Raw genomic sequence first — 20,401 nt, 5'->3', positions numbered from 1 at the left:
AAGGGCCTCACAGGGCAAGAATCGTAACGATGCAGGCATATGGAAATGCATTACATGACATAAGTGTGTAGGAAAAGGCTGATGGAAATCTCTCTAAAGCAATTTTTTTCACCTTAGTTCAATGAAATGTTTCTAAGTTCACCAAAAATAAGCTTAAATGTAGAACTTTCCTGCTGATCTATTATTTTAAAGAACAATTAGAATGTAGAAAAGATAGATGGACTCTTACTTTATTAGTTTAAAAAAATTTGCAAGAGTATTCACTGCAAACATAAAAAACCGGAAAATGCAGGAAAAAAAAGTAAATAAAAACCAATCAGAAATAACCACTCTAGACAGTCTGGTCTTCTTTCTCTCTGTTTTCTATGTACATACCTCAGTATAAATAAATATATGGCATATATAAAACACATCCTTTTCTATTTTGCTGTTTCAATTAATATAACCTAGCATTTACTTTTGCCATTTAATAGTTTTCATTAACAATGGTTTTCTAACATTTTAACTGTTGGAAACTTTTATCAAATAAACAGCAAATTCTAATGCCTTCATGGTATTCTGTCACATGGAGAGTCAATAAAGGAATTAACCAATCTAATACTAAGGACGCTAAGCTTGTATTCAATTTTTCAAAATAAAATATAGCATAACAGACAATCTTACATAGCGATAGCATCTCTGATTATTTCTTTAGAATTAATTCCCTTCAGGTGTTTACTGTGTCAGAAAAACAAACATTTTTGAGGCTTCTGATGCATTACTGCCAGATTATCTTGTAATATAAGAGTGCCCATTTTCTTGTACCTTCATTATCATTTAGTAGGATCATTAAAAAAAAAACCTTACACCCATCATCTTACATTTTTTGAAGCAGAAACAATTTTTATAATGCAAAAAGGCTATAATCTCAAACCGGTACAGTCACGTTCCTCTTAAGTCAGCTTTACTAAGGCTTAAGGTATACAATATCCACAAGAAAAATTACTAAATACAGGCATCAGCTGTATAAGTTCAATTTCTGCTCTCCAGAAATACCAGGAGAGTGTCACTGAGGCTGTAATTGTACTACATGTACAACAGACTAAAACCAGCCAGGGTACCTAAATGGTACAAAAAAAAGCTTTTAGTAGAAGAAAATGAGACTGCTGTCCATCTGAGTGAAAGATCCCTCACTTCCTTATTTACAGAACAACAAGCTCTTCAAAGCTTACTCATTTGCAGGCTTCCCACCATGAGCTCTCTGGTTTTTGTTGCTGTGTCTGTAGTGTCTCGCACTGTTTAGGGACTCAGTAAACACCACAGCAGTTCTCATCTACCCATTCTACTTACTGACAGGATCATGCGGTACTTGAAATTGGGAAATTCACTGTCACACTTCTCACAGCGGTACAACCCATTCTGTTGATCGATCACTTTCTTATTGCAGTCCTGAGTTGGGCAGGCCTGGTACATACAATTCTCTTTGCGGAGATACACCACTGTTGCCACGCAGCTGAAATAGTCTGCCTTTGGGAGAAAGGAGTGACATGAGATGCAGAGCACCAAGCCAACTCAGGACCAGAATTACAGGCAGCATAAAAGCCAGCAGGAGGCAACTGCGTGTACTTGACTCAGAGCCAGAGCAGCAACCCCTGGAGCTTCCTCATATCTCACACCAAAAGAGGCCAAACAATAATGCAGATATTTAAAGAGCTTCTTAGGCTACTCCCCAGGCTAGAAGGCTCTAGAAAAATAAAGTCTTCTAGAAGAATACCTAAAAGGTTTCTCTGTACTTCCAGGGTAGGAACAGATTCAAGGTGTGACTTGAAAGTTTGGGTGCAACTAGGTGCCCTCTATGCCTAATGCCAATTTTCAAAACATGTTTTTTATTGTAAAATATAACATATATACAAAGCAAAGAAAGAAAAAGCAATACTTTTCAAAGCACACTTCAACAAGTAGTTATAGAACAGATCCCAGAGTTTGTCATATGCTACTGTTCTACCATCTCAGATTTTTCCTTCTAGCTGCTCCAAAACACTGAAGGCTAGAAGGAATATTAATATAGTGATTCAGCAGTCACACTCATTTGTTAAATCTTATTTTCTCTAATATACCTCCTCCTTCTCCTCTTATCCCTCTCCCAATCCACAGAGGACTTTACATAATGCCCCATTCTAACTTTTTCCTTTTGAGAAGAGGTGTTGACAATAAGGCTAGCAGGAGGTAATCAATTGGAATCTTGGAGAGGCTGGTCTGGGTTTCAGGACTTATCTGACCTGGGAACCCTCTGGGAATCACGGGTTTCAGGAAAGCAAACTTAGTGCACGAAACCTTTATGGCTCCTGTTCTAGACTCCAGGAGTTTGGGTTGTTTCAATGAGCTATCCGACAGGTTGATTTAGATTATGCGTTACAGAAAATCTAGGTTCCAGACATAACAAACCTCTCTGCCTTTGGGCTCACAAATAGGTGAAGGTCTGGAGCACACACACCATCACCTTTTAAACCTGCACTCTGATTTACCTTAGACCCTGCCAGACCGGCTTCATTTTTAACTCTAATTGAGGCCTGATCTCTTTTTCAGTTACCTTAACTGTTATTATACATAGTTATGCTAACTTTCAGGGCTGTAGCACTCCATTTCTGGGTCTTAGGTGTCACAGAGTTATGCAAAGTTCCAGGGAAATACCAGCTGACAGACATATAGCTCAGTGTCTCAGAATCTAGAAACATATTTACAATTTCAGACTAAGTATGGTAGTTGTAAGGGCTACAATCTAGGCTCCAATTTTCTTATAAGTATTCCCTGAAATGAACCTTAGCATATATCTGTTGTTTCTGACTTATTTTGCACAATACGTTCCCCCAAAGGTTTATGCAGTGTGTTGTGTGCCTCTCAACGTCCTTTGTTTTTGTGGTTTTTACCATATTTCCTCATATAAATGTATCACAGTTCGCCATTCTGCTTCTCAGTTATTGTACCCTTCAGCACCCTCAATCCATCGGCCATTATGAATAATGTTCAAAATAACATGTCTTACAGTATCCTCACAACACAGTATCCTCACTTGGTTGTACAATCAGCAGCACTCTCAATTTTAGACAATTTTCACTGGTCCATAGCAACAAAGAACCGAATGACAGTGTCACCAACTATCAAATCAAAACTACCACTTATCACTTGTCCCTCCCTATCAATTAGCTGCCCCTGGTATTGCTGTTGTACTGTTGTCTTCAACAGTTAACTATTGTAGGCCTGATTTTTTATCACATGCTATCTACCTTTAGACCTAAAAAAGAGAAAGGGTGACAAGAGAACAGGAGAGAGGTTGTTTAATTTTCAAGATATTACATAATAGCATTATCAGTTGCTCCTGATGACAATGATGGACAAGAGAATACAGTGAAATGAGAAAGTAAGGTATAAAAACTATCTTGTATACTATGAAAAGACAAAACAGTAGGGGCTGCTCTTATTTGGGAGCATAAAGGAAAAATAGATGATTCAAATAGTGAACTGCTGGGTGCAAGGGTAGTACACTGGTAGAATTCTTGTCTGCCATTTGGGAGACCGGGTTTGATTTCCAGCCCATGCACTTCCCAAAAACAAACAAAAATTCAACAAATGGTGCTGCAATAACAGGATACTTATATGGAAAAAGAATGAAATGTGACCTCGTCATACAGCATACAAAAAAAAAAAAAATACACACACACACACACACATATATGTTGAACTGCTGACAGAATACAGGTTAGGTTAAGATGAGAGGAGGGTCATTAAATACAAACATCAAATGGACAGCTGCAACTAAAGTCAAATCCCAGAGCCATTCTTGTCAGAGAACACTGGAAACGGGAAGTCTATGGGGGACTAATGTGCTAAGCCCGTCAAAGTACATGTGAAGTCCCTGTCTGATATGTAACCTGATGAATGCTTAATGTGAGCCATAATCGTGAAAAGTATCTTCTTGATATGTGAAAACTTTGATCTGCAAGAACAATCACAGAAAAGAAAAGGACTTGAAGGACATTTGCATTGTAACACACAACCTGGTTATTACCACTTCTTTAAGATTACTCTAAGAATTAAACATTTTTCCTGCCCAAAGATGCCTGAGGGGTGTAGCACAGGGCTAGGAGTAAGCAGGCTGCTTCCGTCCGGCAGTGATCCTCACCCATCACACCATGCTCTGCTCAGAACCCCCGTGAAGAGTCATAGCTCTGAGTTAACGTCTGAAGTTGGCATCAGAAATCAGATTTGAAAACTCATCCTTTTAAACATGTGCTATCAAGGAAAAAGTTATGCACATAGGATACCTTGTCACCTTGGCCCAGATTCTCTGATTTAACCTCATATAGGGTTTTCCAGTTGGTGTTGCTCCCTCCTACTCCACTCTTTAGATCAGAGATGGAAACACCATCTAAGGCTTGTCCTTCTGAGTCAAACCTGAAAAATAAACAAAGAATAATGACAGCTACCATATATACTTCTCTAATGTGCTACTTTCCAGATGGCAACTGTCCACTCCCCACCAAACTTTAATAGGTCACAGTCACATAGGTTGAGGTTGGTGTCTTCCTAGTTGTTTCTTAAGTCTATGGAAGCATGACCTTTCTTTTCATGTCAATTGTTTTGATGCCCTCCAGTGGTCAAGACAGTGCCAAAGCACCACAGAATCTTTTCTTAAATTAGCCTTGCACATCAACACTGGCCAGGGAACCTGAGACCTAAAAATAGTAACTGGAACTGTCAACAACAGAAAAAGCAATAATCTAGAGCTCTGGTATAGTCCTTTGGGCTACTGAAGCTCATTCTCAGTCAGCAGCTGTATTTTTACCATCACTGAAACAAGCCAGTATAGAAAGAGACAGTCAACGTATTGTAATAGGTTAGCAAAAATACTTCCATGGTGAAAAAGCTTTTAAGCCTTATATAGAGTCCAAAAGATTATATAACCCAAAATTATTTATGAGAAGGCATTATCTAGTTTCTTATGGATTGACCTTTTTAGTGAGATTTTACTTATGCCAATATCCAAATAAAAATTAATTTGTATTAAGTTATTAAAATTGATTGCATTTCTTGATCAGCTAATACAAAGGGGGGATAGGGAAAAAATGACTCAGGAACATGCTTGTGGCATGGAGGAATTGGCCTGAGATGAAAAATATGCCACATGTTCTCCAAAAGCTAACCACATACAGAATGGGCTTCTTAAAAAGAATGGATGCTGCCCTAAGCTGCAGACAACTGCCTTCTCATTCTGTCAGGTAAGCAGCTAAATCCGTCACAGAGGCCCGGCACGGTCCATAAATCTGCTTCACCACCACTAGCTACACGAGTTTACAGTTTTAAAAACTCCAAGGAGATATTTGCCACCAAAGACAGCTCATCAGGAGTCAACAGAGCAAGGAGAGAAGGAGCCCCTCCCACAGTAAAAATTCCACATTGCTACAGCCGAGATCTAAACATCTCAAATCCTTGCCTAGCGGAGGATGTACATTGAACTTCTCTTCAATCAATGCCAAGTTATTTTATGCTAGCGACAGCAATGTCTTTTGTGGACTGGGATCACGGTTATTGACAAGTAAAACATGAGACCTAAAGTAGACATGCAATTAACCTGGGGTCAAGCTCTAGAGATTGAAAGGAAAATCAAGCAATAAGGACAAACCACAGCCCTGGTCACTTGTGGTCCAACTACGACCAGTGCTGCCTTAGGATGAAGTTTCAGCTACAGAAACAATTGAGTAAATATACATGAGGCCCACACTCAGACTTAAGTGATACGCATACTCTAGTAAATGTTTTGTGGAACTATTCAAATACTAGCACTACTGGTTCACATTAGACTCAAAAGAAAAATGCAAAGTATATAATATGAGCTAATTCTTTAGTTACTTAAACCCCAAGCTGACACATCTTCCCCCATAACAACAGCTATCCCAATTATTTAAGCCCAAGGTAGTTAAACTGTTTTTCCTGACCACATAAATTCTTGCCTACTATGTTTCCGCTTGAAGTGCTCTTTTAAGGCAGAGTTTTGATGCCTTAAAAAACTAGATATATTGAGGAGATATTAACAGGCTCTCCTCACCCCTTGAGTGCTTTGGGAACAACAATATAGTGCCAACAAAAGCCCATTGTTTCCCACCACACTTTAGCACACAGTCCAATGAAGACACATTCAAAGATATGATCAGCACCAAAGACTTGAGAGAAGTGCTTCCTCCTCCCACGCCGCAGAAACCCATGCTTTAAACGCATAGAAAAAAGATGTACTCAGCTAGCAGCCCCTCAGAGCAGAGCTGCTAAAGCCTGCCCGCACCCTGTTTTGGCAGGATTGAGGTCAGCATGCAGCACTTCCATTCTGATCGCCTCCTCTTACTCTTCAGGTTTGTCATGGGATTATAAGTTTGTCAGTTTAAGGGCTTTAAAGCCATCCTCTCAGAAGGTATAATGCCTCCAAGAAATACAGAAATTGTCCCATTCAGTAACAGAGCCCTCTGCTCAGCAGACAGCTCACATACTGATCCTAAGAATTGAAAGAACCAGTTCTTCTAAAGCCCAGGCTCAAATAACCCCTTTGTTTAGCCCCATAAAACCTACCATCCACGAAGCTTATAGGCCTCTGGGATATCAGGATTCACAATGACAGTGCTTGAAGACAGCACAGAGAGACTCCGTCCACCAAAATCAGAGACTCTGGCTCCTTTGATAGCCATCACGGGCTGTCTAGAACCATCAAATCTATCAGCCTGCATGGAAGCAAAAACATCAAACATACACAAACAAGTGTCACTGGCAGGCACATCTGAGGAAGAACACACAGAATGTTTTTATAGAAAACAAGGAAAATAGGGAATAGTAAAGTGGATGCAATAAATGGAACATATATAAGATCGACCTCACACTCAATAGTCTGCTCAGAGATACATCAAAACTAATCTATCACGCCTTTTCTAGAGATGGAGAAAAGAGCATTTCATGAGGAAAAGCTTAAATCAGTTAATCTCACGAAGTAAATCAATAAAGGATTTCAAAAATTCCCTAGACAGCCCAACCGTTCTCCACCTACATGGTCAAAGCTCCACATCTCACAGGACAGAACAACTGGCTATGAGGCTCCTTAGGCCTCTGCCTTTCTGTCCACCCTCTGAGTGCTCAGTACTTACATCTTCTCCCCAAAGAGTAGCAGTCACCACCTTCCCTGACATGTCCATCAAACAGATATTTCTCTTAGAAACTTCTCTGTTGTTAGATTTCACTATGATTTTATTGGCATCTTCATAACTCTTGCAGATTCCAATTATGTCTAAAGCAGAGGTACAATGTTTTAGCGAGAGATGCTCAAGTCTCCACATGACCAATATGACCAAAGGTTGAATGGCATGCATTTAAGTCTTCCACCTTCCCTATACATTGCAAATGAAACTAATAATCACCCTCTCTTTGTTCCCATAGTGGACTTACCTACAAGTGAGTCTTTGGACTTGTCCTCTAGGTCACCAATCCCAGTGAAATCAAAGTGAACTGTAGGTAAATGATGACCATCCTCACAGGGCATGACAGACGTCTCATTATTGAAGGTCATCTCATAGTCATTTTTAACAGCTGTGAATTGTTTGTTAGCAATCTTTAAGGTGCCTTTTGAGAAATAATAGACCTGCAAAAAAGAACAAGCCATGTAAGATGGGACAGTCCATCAAAACAGATATAAAAACCCTTGAAAACCACACAACTCTCCACCAGACAAAAGTCCCCTCATCCTCCCTTCACTATTCGACTGTTTCAGTTCTAAAATCACTACTATCATACCTTGTTCACTTCAATAAGGGGAAAGAACTTGTCCACTTGCTCATTGAAAGCTGTAACTCTGATTTCACCCTGCAGAAACATGTGAGGGTCAGTCAGAATCGTGGTGTGCAAAACCAAATTTTATCAGTGAAAAAACAGGACACTACAGTCAACATGACAGCTTTAGAGCAGCAGCAGCACAAGCACAAACAGGTTTCATCAGCGGACTACTAACACTCCCAAAACAGTTTTTTTTTAACCTTCCAGTGCTTAGCCCCAGTGGAATATGGGCATTTCAACTAGGTGATCCGACAACCAGGCTTTAAGTTAGAAACATTAAAAAAAAAAAAATCCAACAGTGAGCTTAGTATTCTGACAACAAAAACAAAATCATTTTGTATCCTGAGTGATACAACTAAAGCCCACTGGGAAGTGCAAAACCACAATGATTCACCGGCTTCCTGCACATATGTCTTATAAGCAAGGAGTCCCTTCTTATTCAGTAGTCATTGCTAACAATGTAATAATAACAAGTCATGTTTTCAAGTTGTTTGTGGTATGATTTTGACTTTTACTTTTTTGACAAAATGCTACAGATAGATAAAAATAAATAGCTAAAATTTTACCCAATTGATGTGATCAGATGGACAATTTGGCAAAAAAAAATTAGGTTCTAATACTGATTCTGCCTTCATGCAGTCAATACATTTGGATTGTTATTTCATCTTAAAAAAGGGGGGGGGTAAACTCTCTTCTGTTTTTGTAAGGGTTTCAAAGAAATATGCAGCATTCTAAAGAGAATGGTTGAAAAGTACATTTTTGGAATTACAAACAAAATTAATGGACAGATACACAGCTATCAGGATTGTCAAGATTTCACAGCTTGGAAATTATTTCGTCATTATGGTTTCGTTTTGCTTAAATAAAGCACATGCAGAGTCTGCACAGTCGGAATCCATTTCCTACAGAACCATTCACTCAGCAAGATGGCTGGCGCACGCCTTCTGCTGTGGCCCACAGACCCACTTTGCTTGTAAGAAGGTATCACATTCTAGGGCTTCAACCACAACTGCCAGCAAGTCAAACACAACGTCTCTGGTTTCTCCTGCCTATGAGGCTACTCACACGTTTAGAACTAATTTCTACTGCTGTAAATGCTTTCTTTAAAACCAACAATTTTATTTAAGACCCTTAACCCTGTACCACCCCCCCACCACCCCCCCCCCGCAGCATCAAAAAACGAACAGAGGAAAAACAAAAATGACAACCATGTTTCTCTGGGCCTGTTATTATTTTTCACCTGATAAGCCTACCCTGAGATTAGCTCTCTTTTTCTCAAAGAGTTGACTACTCCTGTTTCCCCAGTTGACAATACTCACACTTTCATCAACCAGTTCTAAGGAGAAAAGCTTTCCTTCCCCTCGGGAATTGCTCCAGGTACGGATCTGACTTTTATTGGTAACTCGAGCACAAATAGTCCACCTAAAAATCAAACAGGTTATATTTGTCTTTGGAGTCTTACTTGGAAAAGATCTGAAAGCCTCCCCATCATTTTCCTATGGCCTTTCTTATCTCATGTATATTCTATTTTTCAATGTCAGCTGCATTTTAATCCAGCAAATTAAAACCTGAAGATGACATACAGGTTTGACAGTTTACAGAATAAGCAAATAGTAAAACACAGACAGTGATTTAGCATTAACTCATTCTCCTGTCAAATAAGTAAATTTACAAACTCTCTTCCTTCTCCAAAGGCATCACCAAGGCAACAATATCCCCCTAATGAAAGGTTCTAAGTTAGAAAAAGCAAGAATACCAGCAATTATTTCCCACTATGTTCAATTATGGGAATGGATATAACTGGTGTCAAACCTGCGTCTCATTTCTGATGCACACTGAATATGAAAACGATGCTATGGAACACGGTGGAGGTGAGCCACCGAAGGAAAACAGACCCAAACAGTGTGCCCTCAGAGGGACCACTGAGAAAGGAGGCACAGGTTCTGAGAGCCAAGCCTGGTGCCCATCCTCGACGTAGGCAGGCAAATTAGTTACGTTATCTATAATTTCACAGGAGAAAATATCTTCCCTACCTTACAAAGTACTGGAGAATAAACAAAAACATATCTGAAAGAATTCTGAAAAAATTAAATCATTAATTTCAATTGCTCACGTTAATTTTTAATGGGAAAAAGTCATAAACGAAATACATGCTAAAGGTACATCAACGTGGTTAACAGAAAGAGTACAGATTCTGCTAGCCAACTAAATCAGAGTAACCATTTTTAGACTAAAAGTCACCTATTTATATGATATGATGAAACGTATTCTGAATTAGCACAAATATTTCTCTTTACTCACAAGATGAACAATCAACTGATTCTTGAAGACCTAAATACTTTCACCCTCAAATTCTTCCAAAATGAACGGAGCGCCCCTGGCTATGGCAGACTGCCGTATTTGCTGTTCTCGTAGGAGAGGTAAAGGTTACTGCGACTGCCACCCTTCCCCCGCGGAAAAAACAAAAGAACCCCATTTTATACAGTGATAACGCTGGAGTTCAAGGATAAAGAACTCACAAGTCCATAATAACTTTTTATATTATAAGTACATCCTGAACTAATTCTATAGAACCACTCACTTGGACTGGTAAGGGGTAAGGCTGGCAATGGGTACCACTTTGGACTGTGTTGTCACAGGAGTGTTCATGAGGCTGGTATTTCCAGCTTTTCCAAATGTCTTTGAGACACCAAAAGACTTAGAAGCAGAAGAACCTTTAAAACAAACACAAAGAAAGATAATCCATTTTCTATCTAACTTTTATAACTTTTGCAATATCTCTCAATTACTGGATTGTTAGTGCAGAAATGACACAAAATGAGAGGCAAATTTTTTCCTTTATAGAATCAAAGAGATTTAGGGACCCAATTGAGATTGAAGCAGGAGGCTAGAAAAGCAATCTAAAATGAAGACTGGGGACACAGAAGTTCAATATTATATTTGCTGACTTAAGCCTTCAGGTTGAGATAACGGTAAGGAATCCAGACACCACTCTTTCTGACCTCTGCTCTGTTACACTTTTTTCATCCATCAATGGGCAAGTTAATGCGTCTGAGAAAGAAAACCAACCTTGCTGAATGACGGCAATTATAAGTCGCATAATAAAAAAAGCAAAAGAAGGACTAGGAAGTAAGGGATGTAGTGAATGAGCCAACTGAAGTGAGGGAAATATATCACAAATAATATCATCTTAAAATGTTCCTAGAAAAATGCTAGTGCTCAACAGGCGTACAAGAGAGAAAAGTCTAGAATTAACTCTATGGGATTGGGCTTAGTTGAAACCAAAGGGAAAGAATCAGTTTTTGGTTCCAGACGTAAGTGACAACTGAGAATCCTTCTGACTCCTTTAAGTAAGCCTAAGCAGCTGTCCTGCACTTGGAAATTATAGGGAATTAAAGCCTAAAAGCAGATGAATTTCTTTACATGCAGTTTCTGTAAAGCTTTGACTTCCAAATCAAGAAAATATAATTTAGTTCAATGATAAAATACCTTCTATATGAAAATATTTCTTCAGAACGGAATTTGGTTAAAAATGAAAATCTACCATTTAGTCAGCATTTACTTACTGAGTTTCCACAGAATGTAGCACACTATTCTAGCACTTGGTAAAAAAATACACATAGACTGTCCCAGATCCTAACAGTTTCTATTCTAACTGGGGAATCAACAGTAACTACCTTGAGGTTATGCAAGGAAGCACATGTATGTACATAATATAATATACAAATACACAAACACACACATCCATTCACCCAATTTTTTATGCCAGGTAACTTCCCCTCAGTCTGCATCTAGTTCTTTCATCACCCAGCTGACATGTGTTCAGGGAACATTGACTGATTTCTAAAAAATAGATGTGAATATAAGCCAAAGACAGACAACTAGAAAAGTAAGTCCATGTGGGTGGATGGGGAGGAATACCGCAATATTTGTTAGCTCAGCCAAAGGAAGTAATTTGGGATTATTTATTGCTTTAGATTATCTGGTCTAGCACCCCCTTTCAACAGTAATGTAATGTGACAGTTGTGAATATGCAGGTCTTCTTATAAAGGAAGACAGGTAAATGATAAGTAGACAGGGAATGCAAGGTAGAGAAAGGGATCAAAGACCAATAGGGAAATCGCGTATGTCTTGAACTATTTCACAGAAACATTAGTGACGTCTTAACCTTGCTTTTCTTAGAATCTTAGTATTGAAAAATAGAAAGTAATAGTTGAAGGGAAAAGAGGAGGAGGTGTATGTGAAGCTGTGACAGAAAAAAAAGAAGTTTTAAAAATAAACACAACCAAGTTCTACAAATCATAATTTTCAATGGCAACTTCCCAGATCAAGACATTCCTAAAGCAAAGGCCAGAGAGTAAACAAAATTATTCCATTCGAGTCTCCCAGGACCTGCTACAGAGAAAGTTAAAACAGGAAACTAGTCCTCATCCATGAAACTGACAAGCAGAGCCCATGACTAATGTAAATAATACTCTCTCTTCAGGCAAAGGACAAATACTCAAGAGAATCCAAAACGGGAAACTTGGAGAGAACAAGCTAAATTTAATAAGCTTAATTTAATTGCTTTAATAAAAGGTAAGAATTTAAAAGGAATGTAAATTCAAAGTCAGAGGGTATAAAACCTAAAGGTGTGGGAAACGAATATATAAACTACTAACTGAGAAGAATATATCATTCTGATAAAAAAGGAATACTGTTAAGTATCTTTTAAAGACTACCTTTAATCATTTTTTCAATCACATACTTCAAAAGAATCTCAGTTATTCCTTGCAAGAAGCAACTTCTGTCATGAATGGCATTTTGAAAATTCCCTTTAGTTCCAGATTAAATTTCAAAACATTATTCAAAAACCTGACACATAAAATCAACAGATGTGCTCACGTGGCAATCTTACCCACTCCTGAACTCCCAATCTGCTGCTGGGGCCTGCTGGCTGGTGGATTGTTTGCTGAGACTGCAGTTGGAATAACCTGCTGCTGCCCATGTCCTGAGGATCAAAAGAGAAAGGACATTTTAGTACAAATAATTTGGGTTAGAAGATTTAAAGTTCATTGGAAGAAAATCTGAGAAAATGTAAAATTTTGATAGTGTCAAAGGCTTTCATGGGTCAGAATTCATGCTGGCGCATTCAACTGCATGCAGTGAATTTCCTAAGGGCTCACTTTTTGTTTTCATTTCATAAAAGGTTGGCTTCATTTACCTTTCACCTGCTTATAATTGATAGCTTTCAGTTTTAATGAGGTTCTCCCCTAAAGCCTTGCCCACTTCTCCCACATGAACCTGCAGTAAAGTCACTAGGCTGAATCTGTGACATTATCATTATTTCCATAGCAACAAATCGATGTCATCAACAGAACTGTGTGTTCACGGCAGGATCTATCAGAAGAAAAAGCTGGGTGGTAAGAAAAATCTAAAAGCAGTTCAATTGTCTCTGAAGTGCTCCTGCTTCAAAGGAAAAGGCAACTTTCAGAAAATTTCTACCCTTTCCTTCCCAAACAAAGCAACCTTATTTTGCAACTGACAGTTGGTGGAAAATAAGGATTGAAAAAGTCTTAGGTATGTGAAGTGCTAGTGAACTATCACAGCAGGGAGAGATGAGAATGGAGTTCAGAAGCAGGTCTGTCAAGGAAATAGGAAGATTAAAAGGCACTGGAGGGGAAATGAACATGTCTCTCAAGCAGAAAATAAAAAATACCAAACCGTAAGAGTATTCATTTGCCCCTCACCCTTTACACAAATGATTATGAAGTTGTAGAATGTTAAAATTTACCTAATTAAAAACAACAGACTTATGGAATTTGGTTTTGCTCTTGAATAGCTGCTCACCAAGAGCGTCTGCAGCACACAAATGCAGCTCAAAAAAATTGCTTGGCGAGAAAGGGAGAAAATTCAACTTCCTCATGTGGAGAATTTCTATTCTCAAAAGCAGTGGAGATAACCAAAGCAATAGGCTGAGCCCTCAATCTTGGGGTTTGCTCATGTGAAACTTATCCCCGCAAAGGATAGGCTAAACCTACTTAAAATTAGGCCTAAGAGTCACCCCCAGAGAGCCTCTTTTGTTGCTCAGATGTGGCCTCTCTCTCTCTCAGCCAACATGACAAGCAAACTCACTGCCCTCCCCCTCTGCGTGGGACATGACTTCCTGGGGTGTGGGCTTTCCTGGCAATGTGGGACAGAAACCCTAGAATGAGCTGCGACTCAGCACCAAGGGATTGAGAAAACCTTCTCAACCAAAAGGGGGAAGAACAAAATGAGACAAAATAAAGTGTCAATGGCTGAGAGATTTCAAACAGTGTCCAGAGGTTATCCTGGAGGTTGTTCTCACAGATTATATAGACATCCTCTTTTTAGTTAAGGTATAATGGAGAGGCTGAAGTGAACTGCCTGAAAATGCAGAGCTGTGTTCCAGTAGCCATGTTTCTTGAAGATGATTGTATAATGATACAGCTTTCGCGATGTGACTGTGTGATTGGGAAAACCTTGTGTCTGATGTTCCTTTTATCTACCTTATGGACAGATGAGTAAAACATATGGGTTAAAAATAAATAAATAATAGGGGGGACAAATGTTAAAAAAAATTTAGTATATTGAAATGCTATTAATCAATAAAAGGGAGGGGTAAGTGGTATGGTATGCATGAATTTTTTTCTGTTTCTTTTTATTTCTTTTTCTGAATTGATGCAAATGTTCTAAGAAATGATCATGATGAATATACAACTATGTGATGATACTGTGGGTTATTGATTATATATCAAGGATGGAATCATCATATGGTAAGAATGTTTGTATGTTGTTATATTTTAAAAGTAAATAACTAAATAAATAAAATTGCCTGGGCACCTTAAGAATTAAAACGTAAGCACTGCTGGAAAAGTTCCTCATCTGCCACCCTCTCTCTGCCTTCTCCAACCGCTGAGTTTCCTAAGGTCCTAACTCAAATGGGAATCATAAGACACTGATTTAATTTGCGTCTGCCAGAATTAGTCTTAACTGGCACAACTTTAAAAGAGAGTTAACTGAGCAATTAGAGTAAAATAAACTTAGCATAAATTAAAAAGGTTAAATGGAGTTGTTTATTCTTTAGTTCTTCCTATGAAGAGAAAAACTGAGATTCTACTTATATAGAAAAAATAGCCTACATAGGTGACAATGAAATTTTTGTGTTTTCTTTTTGGCTTCTTGATTATCTCGGAGTTTACAAAGTATCATATGAAATTGCATGGGAGTATTGCTGTCCTTTGACAATGTGTCATGAAGAACTATGAAATTCTAGAAATTCAACAGCGAACCTTTTTAAATTAGTAGGGAATAATGAGTTACTTGGTATTAGTACTGAGGCTAAGTGATTGAAAAAAAACCCTGCATCTTTACCTGCTTCATGAAATACATTCATGAGAATCAAAGATTTAAACATTCAAAAATGGCACCACAAAAAATACACAAATCCCTGCTATATTCCATCCCAGTTCATCTCATTCTCCTACTGTTTCAAAATATCTAAACTGTAAAGTCCTTTCTCAGCATCAAATTGCTTCTTCAAGTATCTTGCTGAGCAGAATAGGGTCATGGGATTTTGCTGATCTCATATATTCAATTTTTATCTGAATGTAACTTACCTTAGCTATCCTAAAATAAACATTTTTTCATGTTTTAAAATATGAATTAAACTTAAAATGCTATAATTTACTTCTTTTTTTTCTAATTAAAAATTTTTTTTAAAACATGACAACATACAAACACGAACATTCTTACCATACGATCATTCCATTCTTGGTATATAATCAGTAACTCACAATATCATCACATAGTTGTATATTCATCACCGTGATCATTTCTTAGAACATTTGCATCAATTCAGAAAAAGAAACAAAAGAAAAGAGAAAAAAACCCATACAAATCATACCCCATACCCCTCCCTCTCACTGACTGCTAGTATTTCCATCTACCCAATATATTTTAGCCTTTGTTTCCCTTATTTTTTTCTATATCCCTTATTACTCCCTTTCATTGATCACTAGCATTTCAATCTACTAAATTTATTATAACATTTGTTCCCCCTATTATTTATTTATTTTTAATCCATATGTTTTACTCATCTGTCCATACAGTAGACAAAAGGAACAACATCAGACACAAGGTTTTCACAATTACACAGTGACATTGCGAAAGCTGTATCATTATACAATCATCTTCAAGCAACATGGCTACTGGAACACAGCTTTACATTTTCAGGCACTTCCCTCCAATCTCTCCAATATACTTTAACTAAAAAGGTGATATCTTTATAATGCCTAAGAATAACCTTCAGGATAACCTCTTGACTCCATTTGAAATCTCTCAGCCACTGACACTTTGTCTCATTTTGCTCCTCCCTCTTTTGGTCAAGAAGGTTTTCTCAATCCCTTGATGCTGAGTCACAGCTCATTCTAGGATTTCTGTCCCATGTTGCCAGGAAGGGTTTACACCCTCCGGGAGTCATGTCCCATGTAGAGAGGGGGAGGGCAGTGAGTTTGCTTGTCGTATTGGCTGAGAGAGAGAGGGCCACATCTGAGCAACAAAAGAGGTTCTCTGCACGTGACTCTTAGGCATAATTTTAAGTAAGCTTAGCCTATCCTTTGCGGGGATAAGCTTCATATGAACAAACCTCAAGATTAAGGAAGGGCTCAGCCTATTGCTTCGGTTGTACTCACTGCTTTTGAGAATATCAGGAATTCTCCACATGGGGAAGTTGAATTTTCCCCTTTTCTCGCCATTCCCCCAAGGGGATTTGGAAATACTTTTTTTATTCACTGTTCAAATCACTCTGGGATTTACCAGGGCATCACTCTGGACAAACCTACAAAATCTCATGCCCTACTCAAGGTTCCATGTACTTATGGTGTTCAATTAACCTGTCCACATAAGTTATATTAGGAAATGCACTAGTCAAAATATAAATTTTGTACCAAATAAACATTTTTGCTTTAGTCTTACATATAAGTTAAAGTTTTAAAATATGAATTACCATCTATTTTCATCATCCTGTAATATTGACATTGCTTTGTTCTTCCTCATGCAAAAACATTTTTTAATTTGTACATTTAGTCACTATCATTGTACATTCTAGGATTCCTAGATTATACCACTCAGTCTTTATCGTCTATCTTTCCTTCTGATTTCATATGTGCCCCCAGCCCTCCTCCCTCTATCATTCTCACATTCAGCTTCATTCACTGCATTAACATTATTGTATCACAGTTAGGTAGCATTGTGCTATCCATTTCTGAATTTTTACAATCAGTCCTGTTGCACAATCCGTATCCCTTCAGCTCCAATTACCCAATATTTACCCTATTTCTATCTCCTGATAGTCTATGTTCTTAGTTGAATTACTCTAAGTACATTCACTAATGTCAGTTCATTTCAGTGAGACCATACAGTATTTGTCCTTTTGTTTCTGGCTAATCTCACTCAGCATAATGTCCTCAAGGTCTATCCATATTGTTAAATATTTTATAACTTTATTCTGTCTTACAGCTGCATACTATTCCATCGCATGTACATACCACAGCTTGTTTAGCCACTCGTCTGTTGATGGACATTTGGGCTGTTTCCATGTCTGCAATTATAAATAATACTGCTATAAACATTGGTTTGCAAATGTCCATCTGTGTCTTTGCCCTCATGTTCTCTGAGTAGATAACTAGGAATGGTGTTGTCAGATCATATGGCAATTCTATACTTAGCTTCCTGAGGAACTGTCAAACTGCCTTCCAAAGCAGTTGTACCATTTTACATTCCCACCAACAGTGAATAATTGTGCCTCTTTCTCCACATCCTCTCCAGCACTTGTCAGTTTCTGTTTTATTGATAATGGCCATTCTAGTGGGTGTGAGATGATATCTCATTGTGGTTTTGATTTGCATTTCCATAGTAGCCAGGGAAGTTGAGCATCTTTTCGTGTGCCTTTTGACCACTGGTATTTCCTCTTACGAGAAGTGTCTGTTCATGTCTTTTGTTCATTTTGTAATTGGGTTGTCTGTCTTTTTGTTGATGCGTTGAACAATCTCTTCATATATTGTTGATACTATACCTTTATCTGATATATCGTTTCCAAATATTGTTTTCCATTGTGTAGGCTGTCTTTTTACTTACCTGACAAAGTTCTTTGATGCACAAAAGTGTTTAATTTTGAGAGTTTCCATTTATCTATTTATTTCTTCAGTGCTCGTGTTATGGGTGTAACATTTAAGAAACCGCCACCTATTGTAAGATTTATAAGATATTTCCCTACATTTTCTTCTAAAAGTTTTATGGTCTTAGATCTAATGTTTAGGTCTTTGATCCATTTTGAGTTAATTTTTGTATAGGGTGTGAGATATGGATCCTCTTTCATTCTTCTGCATGTGGATATCCAGTTCTCTAGGCATCATTTATCGAAGAGACTGTTCTGTCCCAGGTGAGTTGGCTTGACTGCCTTATCAAAGTTCTACTGTACATAGATGAGAGGGTCTATACCTGAACACTTTATTCAATTCCAATGGTCAGTATATCTAGCTTCATGCCAATACCATGTTGTTTTGATCACTGTAGCTTCATAATATGCCTTAAAGTCAGGTAGCATGAGAGCTCTGACTTCATTTTTCTTTCTCAGGATATTTTTAGCTATTTGGGGCACCCTGCCCTTTCAGATAAATTTGGTTCTTGGTTTTCTATTTCTGAAAAGTAAGTTTTTGGGATTTCAATTGGTATTGTATTGACTCTATAAATCAATTTAAGCAGAATTGACATCTTAAGTATATTTAGTCTTCCAATCTATGAACACAGTATGCCCTTCCATTTATTTAGGTCTTCTGTGATTTCTTTTCACAACTTCTTGTAGTTTTCTTTGTATAGGTCTGTTTTAGTTTGCTAGCTGCCGGAATGCAATATACCAGAAACAGAATGACTTTCAAAAAGGGGAATCTAATAAGTTGCTAGTTTACAGTTCTAAGATAAAAAAAATTCCCAATTAAAACAAGTCTATATAGAAATGTCCAATCTAAGGCATCAAGGGAAAGATACCTTGGTTCAAGAAGGTCAATGAAGTTCACAGTTTCTCTCTCATCTGGAAGGGGACATGGTGAGCAAGGCATCATCTGCTAGCTTCTCCTGGCTTCCTGTTTCATGAAGCTTCCCAGGAGGCATTTTCCTTCTTCATCTTCATAGGTAACGCTGGTTGGTGGACTCTGTTTTGTGGTGCTGCAGCATCCTCTGCTCTGAATCTCCTTCATTCTCCAAAATGTTTCCTCTTTTACAGGACTCCAGAAACTTATCAAGACCCATCCAAATGGGTGGAGACATGTCATCTAATCAAGCTTAACAACCTCTCTTAATTAAATCACATCTCCAGGGAGATGATCTGATTACATTTTCAAACATACATTATTGAATAGGGATTATTCTGCCTTTATGAAATAGGATTTTGATTAAAACATGGCTTTTCTAGAGGACATACATCATTTCAAACCAGCACAAGGTCTTTTGTCTCTTTAGTTAAATTTATTCCTAAATATTTTACTCTTTTGGTTGCAATTGTAAATGGAATTTGTTTCTTGATTTCCCCCTCAGATTGTTCGTTACTAGTGTATAGAAACACTACAGATTTTTGAGTGTTGATCTTGTAACCTGCCACTTTGCTGTACTCATTTATTAGCTCTAGTAGTTTTGTTGTGGATTTTTTGGGGTTTTTGACATACAGTATATCATATCATCTGCAAACGGTGAGAGTTTTATTTTTTCCTTCCCAATTTTGATGCCTTGTAATTCTTTTTCTTGTCTAACTGCTCTGGCTAGAACTTCCAACACAATGTTGAATAACACTGGTGATAGTGGACATCCTTGTCTTGTTCCTGATCTTAGGGGGAAAGTTTTCAGTTTTTCCCTATTGTGGATGATATTAGCTGTGGGTTTTTCATATATTCCCTTTATCATTTTGAGGAAGTTCCCTTCTATTCCTATCCTTTGAAGTGTTTTCAACAGGAAAGGATACTGAATTTCGTCAAATGCCTTTTCTGCATCAACCGAGATGATCACATGGTTTTTCTGCTTTGATTTGTTGATATGGTGTATTACATTAATTGATTTTCTTATGCTGAACCATCCTTGCATACGCAGGATGAATCCTACTTGGTCATGGTGTATAATTCTTTTAATGTGGTGCTGGATTCGATTTGCAAGAATTTTGTTGAGGATATTTTGCATCTATATTCCTTAGAGAGATTGGTCTGTAGTTTTCTCTTCTTGTAATATCTTTGTCTGGCTTTGGTATGAGGGTGATGTTGGCTTCACAGAATGAGATAGGTAGCTTTCCTTCCTCTTCAATTTTTTTGAAGAGTTTGCGCAGGATTGGTACTAATTCTTTCTTGAATGTTTGGTAGAATTCACATGTGAAGCCATCTGGTCCGGGACTTTTTTATTATTATTATTAATTTATTTTATTTATTAAACATATCAACATACAAACACAAACATTCTTACCATATGACCATTCCATTCTACATATATAATCAGTAATTCACAATATCATCACATAGTT

The 20,401-nt window shown here is 37.8% G+C and overlaps 1 protein-coding gene across 3 annotated transcripts in view; it reads right to left on the bottom strand.

The window, feature by feature from the left end:
• Nucleotides 1-20,401, bottom strand: part of RPA1 (replication protein A1) — a 66,579-nt gene that overhangs the window by 5,486 nt on the left and 40,692 nt on the right. The window contains exons 1-10 of one of the 3 annotated variants that reach the window (XM_077165500.1): nt 13,046-13,175; nt 12,727-12,832; nt 10,424-10,556; nt 9,162-9,264; nt 7,804-7,872; nt 7,459-7,651; nt 7,161-7,300; nt 6,595-6,743; nt 4,302-4,431; nt 1,330-1,506 (exon numbers count right to left, since the gene is read on the bottom strand). In XM_077165500.1, coding sequence (XP_077021615.1) covers nt 1,330-1,506; nt 4,302-4,431; nt 6,595-6,743; nt 7,161-7,300; nt 7,459-7,651; nt 7,804-7,872; nt 9,162-9,264; nt 10,424-10,556; nt 12,727-12,829 — 1,197 coding nt within the window. In that variant the 5' untranslated portion in view covers nt 12,830-12,832; nt 13,046-13,175. Of the gene's footprint in view, nt 1-1,329; nt 1,507-4,301; nt 4,432-6,594; nt 6,744-7,160; nt 7,301-7,458; nt 7,652-7,803; nt 7,873-9,161; nt 9,265-10,423; nt 10,557-12,726; nt 12,833-13,045; nt 13,176-20,401 lie in introns of those variants that run through there. The other 2 variants (XM_077165498.1, XM_077165499.1) reach the window with 2 other exon arrangements.

This window comes from Tamandua tetradactyla, chromosome 6 (genome assembly GCF_023851605.1).
Source record: "Tamandua tetradactyla isolate mTamTet1 chromosome 6, mTamTet1.pri, whole genome shotgun sequence".
Classification (NCBI taxonomy): Eukaryota; Metazoa; Chordata; class Mammalia; order Pilosa; family Myrmecophagidae; genus Tamandua; species Tamandua tetradactyla.
Note: the sequence above shows the minus strand (reverse complement) of the source record. Positions and strands in the feature narration are given on the sequence as shown.